The 19,445-nt window shown below is 37.7% G+C and overlaps 3 protein-coding genes across 8 annotated transcripts; 1 reads left to right on the top strand and 2 right to left on the bottom strand.

Moving 5' to 3' along the window:
* On the top strand, positions 3,302-5,740 carry LOC104719184 (putative hydrolase LipZ). 5 transcript variants are annotated; one of them, XM_019230528.1, is made up of 10 exons: positions 3,302-3,873; positions 3,985-4,095; positions 4,175-4,275; positions 4,359-4,428; positions 4,511-4,580; positions 4,660-4,716; positions 4,800-4,867; positions 4,950-5,030; positions 5,108-5,207; positions 5,306-5,360. In XM_019230528.1, the coding sequence occupies exons 1-10, from the start codon at positions 3,718-3,720 to the stop codon at positions 5,353-5,355; spliced, it is 864 nt and encodes a 287-aa protein (XP_019086073.1). In that variant the 5' UTR covers positions 3,302-3,717; the 3' UTR covers positions 5,356-5,360. The 5 variants fall into 5 exon arrangements, with proteins under 5 accessions (XP_019086073.1, XP_019086075.1, XP_019086074.1 ...); XM_019230530.1 differs by lacking the exon at positions 5,306-5,360 and adding an exon at positions 5,464-5,740 and having other exon boundaries at positions 3,303-3,873; positions 5,108-5,212; XM_019230529.1 differs by lacking the exon at positions 5,306-5,360 and adding an exon at positions 5,464-5,740 and having other exon boundaries at positions 3,303-3,873.
* On the bottom strand, positions 5,109-7,773 carry LOC104719183. 2 transcript variants are annotated; one of them, XM_010437048.2, is made up of 14 exons: positions 7,685-7,773; positions 7,209-7,331; positions 7,057-7,116; positions 6,874-6,975; positions 6,710-6,784; positions 6,504-6,622; positions 6,334-6,435; positions 6,118-6,234; positions 5,949-6,014; positions 5,783-5,849; positions 5,628-5,681; positions 5,423-5,542; positions 5,301-5,333; positions 5,109-5,199 (listed from the first exon to the last, which is right to left on the bottom strand). In XM_010437048.2, exons 1-14 carry the CDS (start codon positions 7,712-7,714, stop codon positions 5,182-5,184), a joined length of 1,086 nt encoding a protein of 361 aa, XP_010435350.1. In that variant the 5' UTR covers positions 7,715-7,773; the 3' UTR covers positions 5,109-5,181. The 2 variants fall into 2 exon arrangements, with proteins under 2 accessions (XP_010435350.1, XP_010435349.1); XM_010437047.2 differs by lacking the exon at positions 5,109-5,199 and having other exon boundaries at positions 5,206-5,542.
* Positions 9,345-10,170, bottom strand: LOC104719185 (calmodulin-like protein 2). The gene has a single exon (XM_010437050.1). The coding sequence runs from the start codon at positions 10,052-10,054 to the stop codon at positions 9,596-9,598; it is 459 nt and encodes a 152-aa protein (XP_010435352.1). The 5' UTR covers positions 10,055-10,170; the 3' UTR covers positions 9,345-9,595.

The raw sequence follows: 19,445 nt of genomic DNA on the forward strand, positions 1-19,445 counted from the left end.
GAGGAGGATCATTTTGCTGAGGAGGAAGATCATTTTGCACCGGTGAGGTACCTTGAGAAGAGGCGGTAGAATGTAGCCTTTGAGCAGAGCCAGTAGAGCGTACCCCTCGAGAAGGGACGGGAGGAGATAATCCTTGTGAAGATATGAACCTTATGTAATGGTTTTGGTTGATAGATCCGTTTTGGTCTCGAGAAGACATCTGAGAAGAGAAGGAGAACATGTAAAAATCATTACCCTAAAATCATTACCCTAAATTAAAAACAAAAATTAAAACCCCTAAAATCGAATCGAAACCCTAATCCCAAAATTAAATCCCCAAAATTCGAAACCCTAAAATCGAATTAAAAACCTAATCGAATCATAACCCTAAACCCCAAAATGAATCCCCAATTTCGAAACCCTAATTTAGAAGGGGAGAGGAGGAGACTTACCAGCAAAGAGAGAAGAGATCGAGTCGGAGATTAACCGGACAAGAGAGAAGAGGAGGAGTTAGGGTTCGAGAAGAGGAGCAGACTCACCGGAAAGGACAGAAGAGATCGGAGAAGAGAGAAGAAATCGGAGAAGAAGGGTTCGAGAAGGGTTTCTCTTTTGGCTGCGGATTAGTCGAGGTTTGAGCTTCGCTCAAACTAGGTTTTCTAATTATATATAAAAACACTGCGTCGCAAATCCCTCGCAAATATTGCTAGGGATTAGCTATGGTCCCTCGCAAATCCCTAGCAAGCATGTAAAAATATGTAATTAATATTTCAAGAATTTGCGAGATAATTGCAAGAGTCCCTCGCAAATCCCTCGCAAAGTCTTTAGGGTTTAGGATTTGCAATTTTCATTAGTGCCCTCTCTTTGATTATAAATCTTGAATGATATCAATTTAATAATTATTAGTAATGTAATTAGTCTTAAAGGTTAAGGTTCAAGGGTTTAGGGTTGTTATTTGCGAGGGAATTGCTATGTATTGAGTTTTTTGCAATGGATTTGCGACGAATTTGCTATGGCTCTAGCAAATCAGTCGCAAATTTGTCGCAAACCTTGAATATCTAATTTGCCAAAACCATCAAAATAATTGTAACAAATTAGTCAAATTAACTTTCAAGTATATTATAAGGTCCAATGGTGTCATCATACTCTTTTCTATCATCAAACTTTCCAAAATTGTCCAATTTTGCATCTTACTCTAAACATGATGATGTTCTACACTATATCACATATATGTTCATTACATTGAGACAAATATTTGCCAAATTGTCCAATTCTCTAACAATTTTGTGTTGCACTGCTATCTTTGATTAATAGTTTTGGATTCATCTTTTTTAATCATTAATAGTAATGTAATAAGTCTTTAGGGTTTAGGGTTTAGGGTTTAGGGTTTAAAGTTTCTATTTACGAGGGAATTGTTATGTTTTGTCTTGTTTGCGATGGATTTGCGACGAATTTGCTATGGCTCTAGCAAATCAGTCGCAAATTTGTCGCAAATCTTGAATATCTAATTTGCAAAAACCATCAAAATAATGTTAAAAGTTAGTAAATTCACCTTATGAACACATTCAAATGTATTTCAGAATAATTCTATTAAGTTTTGTAATATTTATAAAAAAATTATTATCCTAACTTTGCAATGGATTTGCTATGGCTTTCGCAAATCACTCGCAATTCCATAGCAAATTTGCTATGGAATACGTTCTCGCAAAATCGTCGCAATATTGCGATGGATTTGCGAGGAAAAGGACCTTTCCAGCGAATTTGTCGTAAATGCGTTGCAATTGAGCAGCGTATTTGCGACGACTGAGTTCGTCGCAAATTTGCGAGGAATGTGCTATGGTTTTTTATTTTCTAGTAAATCCCTCGCAAATCTATCGCAAATTTGCGAGAGCTGTGTTCCGTTGCAATGTGTCCTCGCAAAAGGCTTGTTTTCTTGTAGCGTAAATCCATAAGAAATTTGTGAAATATTGATTTTGTTGTAATTGATTCACATCAATTTTTTCTCTTGTGACTAGATAATAGACACCACTTTACTAGATTTATACAAAGGCTGACCCAATGATTAAAAACTAGAGTTAGTTATGAGATAAAGACTTGTTTAGTGGCATTTATAGATTTTGCCATTTCATTAAAATTAATTAAAATTTTGCTATTTTCTTATATTTAAAACACACAATTTTACACATTATATTTGGGTTAATTTGGTTTCATTTTCTTATATGGTATAGTTTTTGTTACTACTAAGTATGTCTTTTATGAAAAACACATTCTCCAAATTTTTAATTTTTTTAAGTGTGGGTTATTGGTTTGAGATTTGAATAGAGTTTTAAAGACTTTAAATGTCATGTAGAATATGTTGTTATTAGATTAAGATTTTGTTAAACTCTACTAAAATTTAATGTTATTAGTTGTGATTTTTAAAAAGTCATTTAAAATCTTAAAAAAATCTGGATTATTAGATTCAGATTTTTACAAAGTCATTAAAAGTTTTGTATTATTCAATTAAAAAAAATCTAGGATTGTTAATGAATTCAATTACTATGTTACTGATTCATAATTTTATACATTTTCTTCACAAAATACAGTCATGAAAAATATCACAAAAATACAAAGATTGTTTGGAGCATTTTACAAGATTTTAGAAAACAAATCAACAAAACTTATTCACTTTTGATGATTTTGGGCGTGTTCTTTTTCCAGTCGCAGAAATGGCGACAGCAACAGCAAAATTACACTGTTATAATGGCAGAAAAACGATACCAGCGATACCCAGCAACCAAATTGATGGCAAGTACTACTATGAGATCTGACGCTGAAATTATCAGCGACTATGAGAGATTTTTTTTTTGTCGCTACATCTCTAAAATTTGTAAAAAAAGCTTCATCTGACAATTACAATGGAGAAGAAAGCAGGTGGAGGGCTTTTATTATTTTGTTGTCGCTAGTCTAATGACTAACAAAAGAACACGCATTTTGTTGAAGTCTTCAAATTTTTTTATAAATTAGAATCTAATAACACGTTCTAACTGGAAAATAGTACAAAAATGGTAAAGATGAAAATTTTTGGGGAAAATGGTTAGGCAAAAATAGTCATCCCTGAAAAACTATGCCATGTTATAAAATTGTGTGAGTATACATTAGCACAAGTGTCCTTTCTTCATGCAGCCCATCACAACAAGTGTCCCTCCTCATGCAATGCATGTGACACTTGTTTACTTGATTCACCACTTGTCACCAACCCCTCTGTGCTTGTCTTTGTCTTCTCCCTATATAAATAAGAGCTATGTACAAGAGAATGAGAGTAGTAAAAAGTCTTTCTATCTCTCTAGTTTCTCTCTAGCTTCTCTCTAAAGTCCATAAATCCATCTTCTAGATCTCTTTTCTTTTGATTCTTCTCTCAATAAACATCTTGTTACCTCGAAGCTTATAATATACTTCATAACATGCCCAACATTGTGACTCTCATCTGTTGACCTTTTTTAATTTTATGTTATGGAATATGGGATAAGCATTTAAAACGCAGCGTTTTGCTGACAGTAGTGAGAGAAAAAAATCTGATTTTAACTTTTTTGAAGAAAAATCTTTGAATCCTCCGTCACGGCAAAACGAGGAAGCCAGTCAACCACATAAAGCCTTATCTGACTCCTGCCGCGAAGCAACCGGTTTAAACCACCAATTTGTACTCTCCCTCTCTTCTCTCTTCTCTCTCTAATTCTCATCCGTACCAAAGATAGCTAAAAAATGGCTGTTCATATTCAGAACCCTAACTTTTTCTACACTCATCATCTCCGATCACGTCTAACCTCATCCTCTCCATCACCTTCCTCATATCTCTTTCCCAGACACTCTGCTTCAAAATATCATCACAGCTTCATCTGCAAATCCAATGACAAAGATGTATTTCTTTCTTCCTAGCTATAAATCAGAATCAGTTTTTACATAAAGAGCTATAATTGAATTATTTCTTCTTCTTCTTCTTCTTCTTCTTCTTCTTCTTCTTTCTAACAGGATTATCTCATTGATGCTCCTGTTTCTGTTGGAGATGGTTTCTCTTTCAGTGGAGGGAAGTATTCAGATCAACCGAGTCCATCAGATGAGTGGCTCAAGCAAGGCAAATGGGTAGAGGGAAAAAAAAAATAGGATTCATCTACTTTGCTATATAACACATACATAGCTTTTGATTCTGCAAAATTTTCAGGTTAAAGCTCATAGAGTTGGTGGATCAGGTGTAGAAGCAAAAGATCCGATTTTCGGATTAACAATGGGAGCTAGCTCTCAAGCTTCAAAAGACCTCTTCCGGTAAAAACACACTTTTGAGAGTACTTAGTCTTTTTTATCTTTGCAGTAATGGCTTTAGGGTGTCTATGATTCTGTTTCCATAGATGGTTTTGTGTAGAATCCGGAAGTGTAGATAGTCCTCCTGTTATACTCATCCATGGATTCCCATCTCAGGTAATATAATATAATATTCCCTTCAAACACATCATCTTCTTACATATATTTTTGAGGATGTTTTTTTTTTGTGTGTGGCTAGGCTTACTCTTACCGGAAAACTCTTCCTGTGCTTTCGAAGAACTACCGCGCCATTGCTTTCGATTGGCTAGGTGACTACTTTTCTTGAGTTTTCTTTCTTTCTTTGTTAAAGAACCCATTTGCTGATTTTTTTTGTTTGCATAATAATAGGATTTGGATTTTCTGACAAGCCTCAGGCTGGATATGGATTCAACTATACAATGGACGGTAACATGATATTAAGCCCCGCTTATCGATCAAGAAACCGAGAGAGTTTCAAGATTTATCAGAATGATCTGTGGCTTTTGCAGAGTTTGTTTCGTCGCTTGAGTCATTCATTGATGAAGTAACTACCAGTAAGGTGTCACTTGTGGTGCAGGTAGGTAGTAGTAGCATCATTTCATTTCTCACTGAAGAAGCAATATTTCAGATTTTTTCATGAGTGTTTCACTTCTTGTCAGGGATACTTCTCAACTGCTGTTGTAAAATATGCTAGAACCCGACCTGACAAGATCAAGAATCTCATACTCTTGAATCCTCCTGTAAGAAAGGAAACCTAAAACCTACCACTTTCTGTACTTTACTAGAACTAACTTAGAACTTGTATATGCGGTTTCAGCTCACACCCGAACATGCTAAACTTCCATCAACCTTGTCTGTATTCAGCAACTTTTTGCTCGGGGAGATATTCTCTCAGGTTGGTTTCCGAACCTATATAGGTAAGGTAATGAACATTATGTGAACAGAGAGTTTAGTCATACAAAGCACTCTATGGATGTTAAGATTAGAAAACTGATAGGTTAAAAGCTTACCTCAGATCTACCAGATGATGTTGATGATGGTTTCTGCATGATAACAGTAATATAAGACAATGATGTGAATATCTTAAAGGGCAAAAAGAAGAGAGAGCAAAATCTAGTAAAGAATTGCATACAGATATGTCTGAGTCATGCTGAGTCTTGGTCTTGTTTTCAGCTGAACCTCCTAATGTAGGAAGACCCATATGAAGTATATACTCAGAATCAACAATGCCGATATTTTTGGTTCGATCACCCTATTCAAAGAAACAAGACAATACTGAGAGAAAAACAAAACCAACAAATAAACGGGTGTATTGGGTTGGCTCAGTCACAATTTACCTGCGCGCAATATCCAAGCTGAAAATCTATACCCCATCCGTGGTTTAAGTCATTCTGTAAAAGGATATAAAAACATCAATAACACAAAGTCAAGCATCTTGATGTTGATGGTCTTCAATGGTCTGTGACATAATTAGTTCAAACTTGTGCAATACCTGAATCATATGCCATGTACACCTCCAGGCTGCTCTGGAAAACACAGGAGCCATCATTTCAACAAATCTGTACGTAGAGTTTCTTAATGAGTTTTTCAGAATAAATACTATAATTATAATGGTTAAGGTTCCACTGAAGAAGGACATGGAGATTCAATTCTTGTACCCCGTGCAAGGAGGTGCAGTGCTATTCTTGTCGCACCTAGCCTGACCAATGACTTTGTATGTTCTCCTGGTTAACACAAAAACATTGCAATAAGATTCATTATGTCATTCTTCCATTATTTTTTCTTCTCTTTGCTAAAATATTTTTTATTGGAACATGAGAGAAGTACCTATGTACTCTAGATTTGCTGTCCCGGGAGGTAAGTTGGTGATGCACTTCAGAGAAATAGGGATCAAGAGCAGGCTGTGATATTTCAAGCCCTTCTTCTTTAATAATTGAAACATACCTGACGTTTTTGCAATTGCATTAGATACCACAAATATAAGTTTTACATCATTTATCAAATGAGAACCAACTTTTTATATTCTTTGCATAGCATTTTTACCTTGTAGAATCAAAATGGTCAACACCAAGATCTTCATCCCATAGAAATATATAAGAATATGTTGAGACAATATCCGGGTGAAGAAAACGCTTAGCGAACCACCTAAAAAGAGTCATAAACATATATAAACTGTACAAGCCAAATGCTATACATCAAAAAGCAGTTATTACCATTTGGTTTGGTTTACTACAGAAATATGAATAGCAGTTTCACTCCACTCGAACTCCTTCCATTCATCCACGACGCCATCATAATGAAACAGCATCACAACGAACTCACTTGATGAAAACTGCCACAAGTAGATAAAAAGAAAAAGGATATCACATCAAAACTGTTTCAATACCGAGAAATGAAAAAGGCATTGTCCGAGGTTTACCTTCTTGACAATCTTGTTAACACTTCTCTTCTGTTTTATTCCGGCTGCCATAGCTAATAAGTTCGGCTTTGGTTTCTGAACACATAGAAACAGAAAATGCATGTAGAGGTAATTAGAAATGACTACAGAGAAACTAGGGAACCGTTGGCAAACAGGTAAAATACTTTATTGCGCTTTGCTCCCCATAATGGTCGCGTTTCCAAATCAGATGTACTTGCAACAATACCTCTCGGTAACGTCTCGCTACCAGGAGGCCTGAGTTGTGTCTAGTTGAGAAAAGTGACATGATTTAGTTTTTAAGCATAGAAACTGAGCATAGAAACAGAGCAGCTTCTTAAGCAACAGACCTTGCACATCTGCAGTTTTGCAAGATTTAGTCTAAAAATCGAACTCCATCCCGCAATTCCCTGTCAAATTATCATACTTGAAACTGTTCTGTAACATAATTCAGGTTCAATATATTGCTAAGAGTAATTGTAGTCTAAGAAGAAAATAATACCTCTTTATAGTCTACTGTAATAAATGCATTCCCTAAAAGGAAGACCATTGCAAGAAAAAACACTAAAGAGAAGAAGCGACGAAGAGACGAGCCTTTTCGTTTGTGATTCATACTTAATGATACCTGAAATACGAAGATCCATAACACACAATTAAACTCATTCAATCTGCAATCACTAGTATTTATTATATCACCACAAGTAGTATGATCTCATTCAATAGCAATAAAGATTCAAGATTGTGAAAGAAGAGTATAAAACTAAATAACTGTCTGAATACAACTGACATTGCAGAGCTACGGATTTGCGAATTAGACAACCCAAACAAAATCTGTTCGGCTTCCCATAACTTTTATTTTGTTCATTTACTTCGAAAACCCTTGAAACCCAAAAATGACAAATTGGGAAGAACTAAACAAAGGTATTGTAATGGAACAAGACAAGAAGAAAAGAACAAAGAGCAAGGAAAAAAACTTACGGAGCTCAAAATCTTGGGTTTCTTGTTCATCTTTCGAGAACAGTGGTCTAAAGCTAAGCTCTTTCTTTATAAAAAAAAAAAAAAAAAAAAAAAAAAAAAAAAAAAAAAAAANGTGTTGAGTCATCATATACAGTAGTGTTATAATACCTTATTTTTGTCTGAAAATTAATTTGCTTTCCGTCAAGTTTGGTTATTTTACAATTATAAGTACCACTTTTTTATTCCTTAAAGTTAGCTTCGTATAGAAAATATAAAAAAATTGGTATGAAAGCAATTACATGATACATAGTTTACGTATGAGTAGGTAGTCAACGCTTAAACAAGAATTGTACTCAACAACGGTTTACTAAAATCGGAATTTGCAAAACGTGTGTGCATCGTCGCAAAATCAGGTTTTTAGTGGCTTAAAATCAGTGAGACCAATGTCATCAAAGGTCGCACGTGTATTGTCTCGTATGTATCATTCGGAATTTCGGATTCCTCCGTTTTTCATGTAAGTTATATAGCGTACATTGCGATGCAATTTCCATGTGACGACTTGCTTTGGCCTTTGCTTCAATTCTTTTACAATCAACTTTTGGAAATTTTGAACAATTTTTTAATAATAAATAGTACATTTTTTTCCAAACCTTTTAGTATCATACAAACAGTATCTTTGTTAGTTATTTATTTCTGGAATAATAAATTTGTCTTAATTAAGAAAATAGATTTATTTACGCTTAAATTAAAGAGACACGGAATTTGGTTTATAGAAATTCCAAAACATAATTTATAATATAAAAGATGTAATTTGTGATCGAATTAATAACACGTCAGAAAATTTTTCCAGCCTTATTGATTACGGATTTCTTTGTAAAATGATTTAGAGCATCTCTGTTAGTGAAAGAAATTTAATGTTTTAGTTAGATTAAAAACTTAAATGATAAATTTAAATATAATTAAAATAATAGAAAAGTGATATGTAGAGTAGAAAGCGTATTAAAAATATATTTTTAGAGTATGATTATCGGTTATATAGCCATTTAGGTGTCAAAAAAATTAATTAATAATATTTTAATTGAATTTTATTATTTAATTATTTTTTAATTTATGCAACTAATAAAATGAAAACATGTGTAGATTCAGTGTCTTGATAGTTCTAGGTAAAGACACTTTTTTCTCATCGCTCCACATTTTTCTTTTTTTTATTATTTTTTTATTATTCTGATTTTCTATTGGGTAGTCCAATAATCATGCTCTTACCTAAGTGTTTTCTCCCAAGACACTACTGTATTTTCTTCACTCTTTAATGCAATATTAAAATTATATTAAAAATTACGTATTAAACATACTCATAATATGATGTTGATTAGAAGATGTGGAATCAATTACAGGAAAATATTCAGATTTTTAAAAAGATGTGTGGATCAATAACGATGGTTACGAAAAAGAATAAAAACTTAGTTATTTTTTAAAAGCAAAATGGGTGTTGTTGAAAGTTATACATGAAAACAAAAGGGTGTGAGAATGAGAATTAACAACTACAAACCTTGGATACAAAGGGGGAGGGGGGGCGTTGGGGAAGAAACACAAACATGGAGAAGGAAAAAAAAAACTTGAATCTCAAATGTTGTAATATAAACCATTATTTTTTTCCCTTTTTCTTTTATATATGCTCATATCTAGATCCAATTCATTCTATATTATATATAGATTGACACAAGAAGAAAATAAACAAGAAAAATCTTAGATACCTCTAAAGAAAACATGTCTGGTAATGATCTCTCAATTAACAAACAATATGATGTATCTAGAAAACTAACGTAGGACATTAAATTATTTTGGTAGAAAACTAGTGTTAATTAGATAAATTCAAAACGTCTTGGCTTTGATGGTTATCTATACAAAATTTATACTTAAAAAGAAGAATGTTTAATTGGAGCTAAGAGCAGCAAACCCACCACCCCTCATCATTTGCTTGAACTCCTTAAAATTAACCATACCATCTCCATCAACGTCAACCTTACTTATCATTTTCTTGCAATCTTCAAGTGTTCTTCCTTGCTTCAACCCCATTGATGCAAGCACTGACCTCAGCTCTTCATCTGTAATGAATCCATCACCATTTTGATCAAATACTCTAAATGCTTCCCTCATGTCCTCTTCTTCCTCTTTCTCTTCCACCATTTCTTGATACAACGATCCAAACTCATCGATATCCATGAAACCGTCTCCATTCACATCCATCTTCTCTATCATTTCCTTGATTTCATTTTCAGGGACCATAATTCCCACGCTTTTAAAGAAATCTTTCAGCTCGTTCTTTGCAATCTTCCCGTCTCCATTCTTATCGAACATTTGGAATACTCTACTTAGTTCTCCACGATCCATGTTTATTGAAAACCTATATAATTTTGAGACAAAAACTAATGGAGAAGACAAATTAAAATCTAGACATAGATTCTAAAAGGAAACCCTAATCAAGTGAAATTTTGTAACAGAATAAGAAAGTTAAGCAAAAGACGTCGTGAAATGACATAAAATTTACAAAAAAAGAAAGAGATGAGAGAGAGCTTAATTTCTGTTGATAAAGTCAATACTTTTGGATCCTTCATTTTTGTTGTTGGCTAAAAATAGTTATATATTCCCTAAAATAGACTACATGACCCATCTAATTTTTTTACAATTAAGGAGAACCTCAAAAGCTTAATTAACCATAATCACTCGCCAAGCAATGTAAGTAGAACTTAGTGCATTTTTTTTTTTTGCAAAATAGTACCTTTAAACTGTAAATTTTTGACATCAACTTTCCATGTAATATTGGGAAAAGGAGGCCGTTATGAACCTCAAGTATTTTTTAGGTACCTAATGATATTTCTGTATTTTACCATGTTTTAGTTTGCATTTGGTCTCTGTTTTGCATTGTTTAGGACTTGTTTCTTAAGTTTTAGAGTCTTTATTTCCTACTCTGTGTATTTACGTAGTTTTGCTTCATTGTTTGCATATATCCATGCATATGGGGTGAAATCAGGTGTTCTGGAGCTTGGATGAGCTAAGTGAGGCCGGCTGGTGTCATGTTGGGGGCTAAACAAGAGGATTGTATGCTCTAAGAAGGGAAAGGAAGGACACTCGACCTACTTCACCATAAGCACTCGGTGTCCGAACTGTCAAGTTTCATATAAAATACATAGAAAGAAACTTTAGTATAGTGTTTTTAGATCAAAAACAAAGCATAAACTTTTTCTAAGTAGGCTTAGTGTAATTTACAAGAAAATAAAACTTAATCGGTACAACCTGAAACAAAATAGGTCAAACCCGGTATTGAATGAGAAGAAGTCTTGTAATCAACCACTTGGTCGATTGTTTCTCACTTTCTCTGATCCAATCGATCGATAGCAAGCCTTATTGCTTCCTAGTCCCTAGCTCAACTAGTATGTCAATCGACAACCTACCTGTTGGTTGATTATTTCGTCCTGAAACCTTAAGTATTAATCGATTAATTTATCACTAGAACGATTGGCCATTTGTCTGTGACCAGCTCTTGCTTCAATCAACCACACATCAACCCGTTGGTTGATTGTACTCGCTTATTCCCTTGATGACCTCTTTCTTCACTTCTACTTGCAATATTTGTTCACATCTTGATCCATCATTGATTTGTATTGTCTGATTCAACTCTTTTTACTCTTTTTTGCTCAAAATGCCTCAAAATCTTTGAGCTCCGCTCCATGAACCTGTAAGTAACAAATGCAATGCAAATATGCCTTTAGAGGCCTAAACATGAGTAAAAATGATGAAAAGCTAAGGGAAAATGATACGGTTGGAGGTAGCAAGAAGAAGAAAAGAGGAAGTGAGAAGAGTAGAGCACAGAGAAAGTCAACTAAAGTGTTGACTAAGCTGACTTAGCAAAGGAGGGCAAAGACTCTTTCTCTATCAGAGGCTTTGCAGTTGAAGCTCTTCTTCTTAAAATAGAGAGACTCGGCTTGTACTTGGAGGATTATGCTTATTGTTGTTGAATGTTCTAGCGATGTGCTAGTGAGAGAGTGATGTGCTCTCTGATGGTTAGTGCGAGAGTGATGTACTCTCGTCTCCGATCTTTGTTAGGTGAAGAGCTAGTGATGTGCTTGCCTTCGTCTATGGTATGTTAGTGTTTGGGTTATCAATAAAGAGTTAGTTACAGAGGTTACGATATTACAAAACTTAACATTGGTGCGGTGAAACTGTGATCGAAGCTTCAACGTAGAAGAGATCAGATCCGGCTAATTGGATTATCGGAGAAGTTGATTGTGACGGTGACTACGTTTGCGACAATCTTGAAACTGAGATTGGAGATTAACGCGAGCAATTTGGGAGTTTTTTCTTGAAATTGAACGTTTAAGAAGAACGTGATGTGTTTTGTGGAGGTTCCGGTGTTTGCTGGTGAAGATTTACGGCCATGGATTGATTGGATGGAGCAATACTTTGCTCGGTATGATGATTTCACAGATTTGCCGAAATTTTTACAGAGTTTTATCCAAGGCAAAGCTGAAAAGTTTGTTCGTTTGAGGCAATGGATGCTTCCTTTAGACAGTTGGCACGAGATGAAGGAGAGACTGCTTTTGCAGTTTGGGCGCATTGACGATCCAGAGAGGATCAAAATGGACAGAGAGCATGACGTTGAATGGCATAAAATCTTAGAAACTCTTCAAAAAGACAATCTCGGGAAGAAACAGAGAACTCCAAAGATTCAGGTGGTAGAAGCGTTTAGTGCTCATGAACCGATTCCAAAAGAATCATCCATTCACGAAGCAGAATTGATTAGTGCAACTAGGCCTGGGCATTCGGGTATCCGATCGGATTCGGGTTTGGATGTTCGGGTTTTCGGATTTTCGGATGTAGAGATATAAAACCCGATCGAGTATTTTCTAATATTGGATCGGGTTCGGATCGGTTGTCTTTGGGTTCGGGTAATTTCGGGTTACCTGAAGTCATAAAAAAAAAAAAAAATCTGTCTTGAAAAAAAAAATATATACTTTCTATCTTCCTCTGTCTCCTTCTTCTTCATCTCTCTTTTTCAACAAAAAAACCCTAGATTTGTTTATCCATGGCCACTACTTCAAAAATTAAATCCTTCAAATTCCCTATCAAATCTAATATTTATAGCAAATTATATGATATGATTCATATTTATCTTCCAACCTCACTCACTCTTCAAACCCCACAAACTATATTTTTTTTTGTAGATTTGCTTGTCATGTTTCTACTAAAATTGATCTGGGTAATAAAAAAAATAAAATAATTATGGGTTCTGTTGATTGAGAAAGAAAAAAATAAATTAATTTTAGAATACATAATTATATATATATATATATAAATAATTAACGTTTTCATATTATGGCATAATGGTTTATGATAAACTTGTAAATGCCTAAGGTACTGGGTTCAAACCCGCTTAGATGCATTTTTGTATTTATTTCGGGTTAGTTCGGATATCCGATCGGGTTTGTATTTATTTCGGGTTAGTTCGGATATCCGATCAATTCTGCCCAAGTCTCAATGGGATGTCTATGTTAAGGAAGCGATTTGTTCCCCACCATCACCATCGTGGTTCAAATCATATTCTAAGGAGAACTTCTAGACCAACTGATGGAGCGTCTACTGTCACACCAAGTTACCAACGAGAAAGGATGTCTCTTGTTTCTAAGGAAGAGCAAGTTGTATTTAATTTGTTACCATCACCAAAGGATCATAAGCAGATGCTGGTTCAGAAGAATCTGTTGGAAATAACAAATTCACTGAGTGAGCAAACGGAAGCCAAAGAACCAGATCACAAAGAAGTCAACAAACATCAAAGTGAGGAAACCACAAAGGAAGGTCTCACGGAATGGAGTACACTTCTGTCTCAGGGTCAACAATATGGACTCATATATTCTCTTAAAGAGAAGCCACCAGAATCACTTCAATACTCTCCAACCCATGGACTTACAGTTTCGAGGACGAAACTTTTTCAAGAAGAGGGGTATGATGTGATCATGAGACCATCCAAAACGATCCTTGAGTCTTGCTCACCACGAACGAAGTCAAAGGTCAACTCTTCCAGCCAAACTACTATTTGGGATACATTCGTACCTCATCTAGAGCATATCTCGAGGTGGAATCAGTCCAATTAGAGTTCAGATGAAGAAGTTATTCATTTTACAACTCAGGTGAACTCATGGCTACGCGATTTGGACCTACGAGTATTCAAAGGAGGAGTCCGACCAATTCAAAAGGATTCAAGGTATGAACCAAATTGTTCTGGAATCTTGATCCATCCTAGAATCACTGAGAATAGGAAGCACATTAAAAGAAGTTCATACTTGAAAGATATGGATATTTCAAATCAGTGGATCTGCCCCAGTCCTAGTTTCGCGTCTGAGCCAAAGATCGTGTTACACAGACTAACTCAGCAACAATTTCGACACGAAATCGGTTGGAGGATGTTAATGGATCTCTTATGTTTCCAACAAGCCCAAGAACACAAGATCTGGCCAACAAACCACAAAGTTACGCTTCATTTGCCAAAGGAGGTCAACCTAGTTCTTCACATGAAAAATTTTAGGTCCAGTTGGTTTAGGTGCTTCCAGAATTATGTTTGGAAACCTGGAGGTGTTTCTACTTGATATGTTACGGTTTTGACTCACTTTGACCCCGTTTATTTGATAGTTTTGTAGTTGTTTGAGTCCTTTTCAGTTTATAATAAGAGGCTAGGAAGCTAAAAGCAAGGATTGGAACAACATGAGCAATCGGAGCAGAAAGGAGTTGAATTGGAGCAGAAAAGCTGATTTTAGACCCAGGAGCACATGCTCCCGATTTCCGAGCACATGCTCCCAACTCTACGGTTTCATGACGACACGTGGCAAGCATCTAGGCGCCGATTCCCTGCCTAATTCCCCTTATTTTAGGCGATCCTTTGTGAGAGAAAGAGGGCTGAGATCGCTTTTTAATAGGGAGATTTGAATTTGGAATCTTTCCTTATTTTTCTCTACTTGTATGCTATTTAACCTAGGGTTTTTAGGAGAGAGGGATATACCTTTTTCTTTTGTTTTTGAGCGACGTTTTTGTGAGAGGGAGAAGAGCGGCTACCTTGTGAAGCATTCTCTGAACCCTTTTTATTTTTATGTCATTGAATTTCTCATCTTTTGCTATGATTCATTTCTCTATGTCTGAGTAGTTTTCTTTGCTAGATTAGGGGTTTCAAAAGGGGTTTCATGGGTTAGCAACAGAACACAAATAGGGCTTTATATAATCGATTGTCTTCACTATTGTTAGACTTAATGCTTAGGTTGATTTGATCACCCAATCTATGATTCTAGGTTTATCTATTCATCAAAAGTGTAATAGGTTGCTAGAAAAGACATTAGTGGGCAAATTATCCTAGACCTGCGAAAGTTGATGTGTAGGTGATTTGTGAACTTATCATTCCTGTTCTTTAATGCTTGTCTGCGATTCTGGGCTCAAACGACAGTTTAGGGTTTATGGACCGCCGAGCATGTGCTCCGGATGTCTGAGCACGTGCTCCGCGTTTCCGCACAGAATCGATCAGATAGAGTTATTGATACCACGACAGTGGATCAGTTTATATTTATGTTTGAGTTCTAGACTGGTACTTAATCTATGCCCTGAATAGTTGTTTAGTTGCTATCTCTGAAATTCCCGAGAATTACCCCTGATCTAGTGTTTTGCTTATTGCCTTTTTATACCGTTTTAATCGCGTTACTGTTACCAAACAAACCCAACTTTGAATTGTCTTAGCTTGAAATTGAACCAATAGAACCATAGAGTAAAACTTGGTCTTCGTGGGATTCGACCCCTAAGTACTACTTCTTTGCTGTGCACTTGCAGTAGGAAAATAGGGTTTAAAACTCTGTGTATCAAGTTTTTGGCGCCGTTGCCGGGGACCAAATTTTTACCTTTGGTTTTCGGCGAAATTACTAGACTAAGACCTTACTGATTTGTCTTTCTGCTTCTTCTTTGCGTGTGTTTCAGGTGCATGTCAAGAAGATCTACAAGAAGAAACAACACCGAAGAACTAGTTGCTTTGTCAGCCGCAGAGCTCTCTTTGGCAGAAAGAACAAACCGCAAGAACAGAAAGTTTCAATCCGTCAACATGGGTGACAACAGAAACAATGAGGATATGGCTGCCGAGTTGCAGCAACTTCGACAACAGTTGGGGCAGTTGCTCCGTGCTCAACACGAAAGAGCCGCGCCGCCACAACCGTCCATTGGGGACAAGGACAACCCGCATGTGTTCTACACCAACCGAGCGGCGATTGTTCCTCCCACCATCCCGAGACAAGATTTTGAGATCAAGCCACAGATGATCTCTCTAGTGAAGCAGCACCTATTTCACGGTCTCCCAGCTGAGATTCCGATGGACCACATCGAGAATTTTGAGGAGATATGTAGCACCACTGGTTCAAATGGGATACCGCCAGACTTTCTGAAGTGCAAGCTCTTTCCCTTCTCTCTTGCGGATAGAGCTTCACGTTGGCTGAAGTCATTGCCACCTGGGTCTCTGACATCATGGGAACAGTGTAGATCTGCGTTTCTGGACCATTTCTACACCAAGGCTAAGACCGCTGCCCTGAGGAACAAGATTTCATCGTTCCAACAGCACACTGGAGAAGCCTTCTGCGAGGCTTGGGAGAGGTACAAAGAGTACCGTAGAGAGTGTCCGCACCATGGATTCAGTGATGAACAGATTCTGGGCATTTTCTATGATGGAGTTAACTGGGACTACAGAAACGCTCTCAACTCGGCCAGCAATGGGGATTTTATGACAAAGTCTAAGGAAGGAGCATATCAGTTGATTGAGAACCTAGCTGCAAGCTCCAGCAACAAGGCTCCTGAGTATGACAGGTCCGTGAAGGTCAACAGTGTCGATACGCAAAAGATTGACGAGTTGACAGCCAAGGTGAACCTTCTTCTGAAGGGGAGCCAGAAAACTGTCCATTTTGTCGATGAGACCGGAGACATGCCGCTAGCTCAGGAGATTTGTGATGGAGAGGATGAAACGATGGAGGTTAATTATGTGAGTGGGCAAGGTTTTGTGCAGAACAGGGGTTTCAACCCGAACTACAGAAGCCATCCGAATTTGTCCTATAGAAGCACCAACGTGGAGAATCCTCAGGATCAGGTGTATCCGCAGCAAGGAGCTCAGAATCAGATGGGTTATCAGAAAACCTTCTCAAACAACTTCCAAGGCAAACAGTTTGTGCCCACTCAAAACCGTTTCCAAGGGGGGAACCAGCAGGCATATACAAGCGCTCAGCAAGCACCGCCTTTCACCAACCAGCAGTTGGGATCTTCACCTGCTAGCAGCTCTCAGGATGAGCTGAAAAACATGATGCAACAACTCTTGGTGAATCAACAAAAAGCTTCAGTGGAAATCAACGCTAAGGTCGATACCATGTACAATGACCTTAATGGGAAGTATGAGGCAGTAATGTCACATGTGAAGAAGCTTGATGTTCAGGTTGCACAGACTGCTGAAGCCGTGAAAAGAACTCCTGGGACTCTGCCCGGAAAAGGGGAAGCAAACCCGCGGAACGAGTATGTCAATGCGATTGAGCTAAGGGGAGGAAAGAAGTTACCCCCTAGAGAAGCACCATCCGCTAGGCTTGACAAGGGCAAGGGTATTGCTGAAGAATACCTTCCTCAACATGCTGCTGAGACTCCACCGTTGAGTCAAAAAGAAGCCGAAGCATCCGGCGAGCATGTGCTCCCACCCAGCGAGCACGTGCTCCCGACTCCCGATCAGACCGTTCCTACTGAGGTACCTCCTGCACGCGTGTACACCCCTAGGGTTCCTTACCCTGTTCCTCCTAAGAAATCTCGCAAGGATTTGGAGGATGCAAAGTGCAAGGAGATGTTGAGAGAATTGACGGTAAAACTACCCCTAGCTGATGCTGTTCAGATGATACCTGCTTTGAAGAGATATGTGAAAGGGTTAGTTTCTGGGAGAGTGTCAGAGGAAGAGAACGTGATGATGGTTTCAAGAGAGTGCAGTGCTGTGCTGCAAAACAAAGTGCTAAAGAAGAGAGATGATCCAGGGCGATTTGTCTTATCCGTGAGAATCGGTAAAACGATTTTTGCAAACTCCCTCTGTGATCTAGGTTCCAGTGTGAACCTTATGCCATATTCAGTGGCTAAAAGGCTGGGATACACGAAGTTCAAGTCTACACGGATTTCGTTAGTATTCGCGGATAGATCCACCAAGCGCCCCATAGGAGTGTTGGAGGATTTACATGTCCAGATAGGGGACACGCTTATACCAGCAGACTTTGTGGTTCTGGAACTTGAAGAAGAACCACGTGACCCCCTGATCTTAGGTAGATCATTCTTATGCACAGCTGGTGCGATTATAGATGTGCAAGGGGGAGCGATCGATCTCCAGCTGGGGGATATGATTGCAAGGTTTGAGATGAATAAGCTGCTCAAGAAACCTATGATAGATGGTCAGACTTTTGTGGTTGATGATGGTTCAGAGGTTGCACATGAGGTTACCGATGAAGTTCTCACTCTCGACCCGTTGGAGGTTGCCTTGACAAAGGCAGAAGGAATGTTGGAAGAAGATGCGGAGCACATGCTCGCAGGACGCGAGCAACCCGATGCACATGCTCGGCAAACTGAGAAAAAAAGAAAAAAAGATGCGGAGCACATGCTCGCAGGACGCGAGCAACCCGATGCACATGCTCGGCAAACTAAAAACAAAAGAAGAAAAAGAGAAGAGCGATTGGGCCAGGTAAGTTTAAAGAATTTCAGGCCCATGCCCACCAGGCCCATACCGATTTCAGTGATTTTCGAGACTAGATTACTTTATTATCCACCACGTCGGAGGCGCCGCCTTGCCCGTTCGGAGAGCGAGAGCCCAGACAATTCCGACGCCTGATCACGGTTACACACACCATCATTGTCCTATCCGCCTTATTTTCTTTTCATTTTTATTGTTATCTTTATTTTTCTTCTTGTCTAGGTCTCTCTTTGGCTTATTTTCACACCGGAGACGGTGTGAAGTAAGTCCGGGGGAGGGTCACCTATGACCTTTGTTTTCTTTATTTTTCTTTTTATTGAGTCAGTTTGTCATGTGAGTCGAACCAAAACTTGTGGGAATTAGGACCGAAATCTGTGATGTTTTTAACCATTTGTGAGTTTGACCGTTTTTCCTAGTGACCATTGTTGCAGAACTAAGAGTACAGAGACGAGCTAATACCTCTTCACATTCGGACCCTTCTCCTGGCCAGAAAAGCTTCATCCCATTAAGGTTTCACCGGAAAGACTTAGACTCTACTTTATTGGAACCTAACCGGATTTAAATTCTTCTCGTTTTGGGCATTAGGATAGGGAACGTGTCACATATTCAGGACTTCTTATTCATTTTGCCAATCTTGCTGATCCTGAATAGCTAGCTCATTTTAAGTTAGTACCCACCCCGAGCCTAACCTCCTTTCAAACCACTTGCACTTGTATTTTTGTTTTCTCATTCTGTGCAGCTATGTGCAAAACGGTTGGGGAGAGCAGGACTGACACAATCTCTAACTCGGTCTTGCTGGAGAACCAAAGAGGAAAGAGCCGGACGGATAGAGCACGTGCTCCAACCCAGCGAGCACCTACTCCGAAATTATATACATCCGAGTCCGTGAGTTGTTTTGAGCAGAGAGAGAGCCTAGGATACGGTCCACATGCTCCAGGTGCAATATCAGAAGAAGATCCCCATCATCCTTCATTACAATTTCTCATCAAAAAAAAAAAAAAAAAAAAA

This window comes from Camelina sativa, chromosome 10 (assembly GCF_000633955.1).
Source record: "Camelina sativa cultivar DH55 chromosome 10, Cs, whole genome shotgun sequence".
NCBI classification, from domain to species: Eukaryota; Viridiplantae; Streptophyta; class Magnoliopsida; order Brassicales; family Brassicaceae; genus Camelina; species Camelina sativa.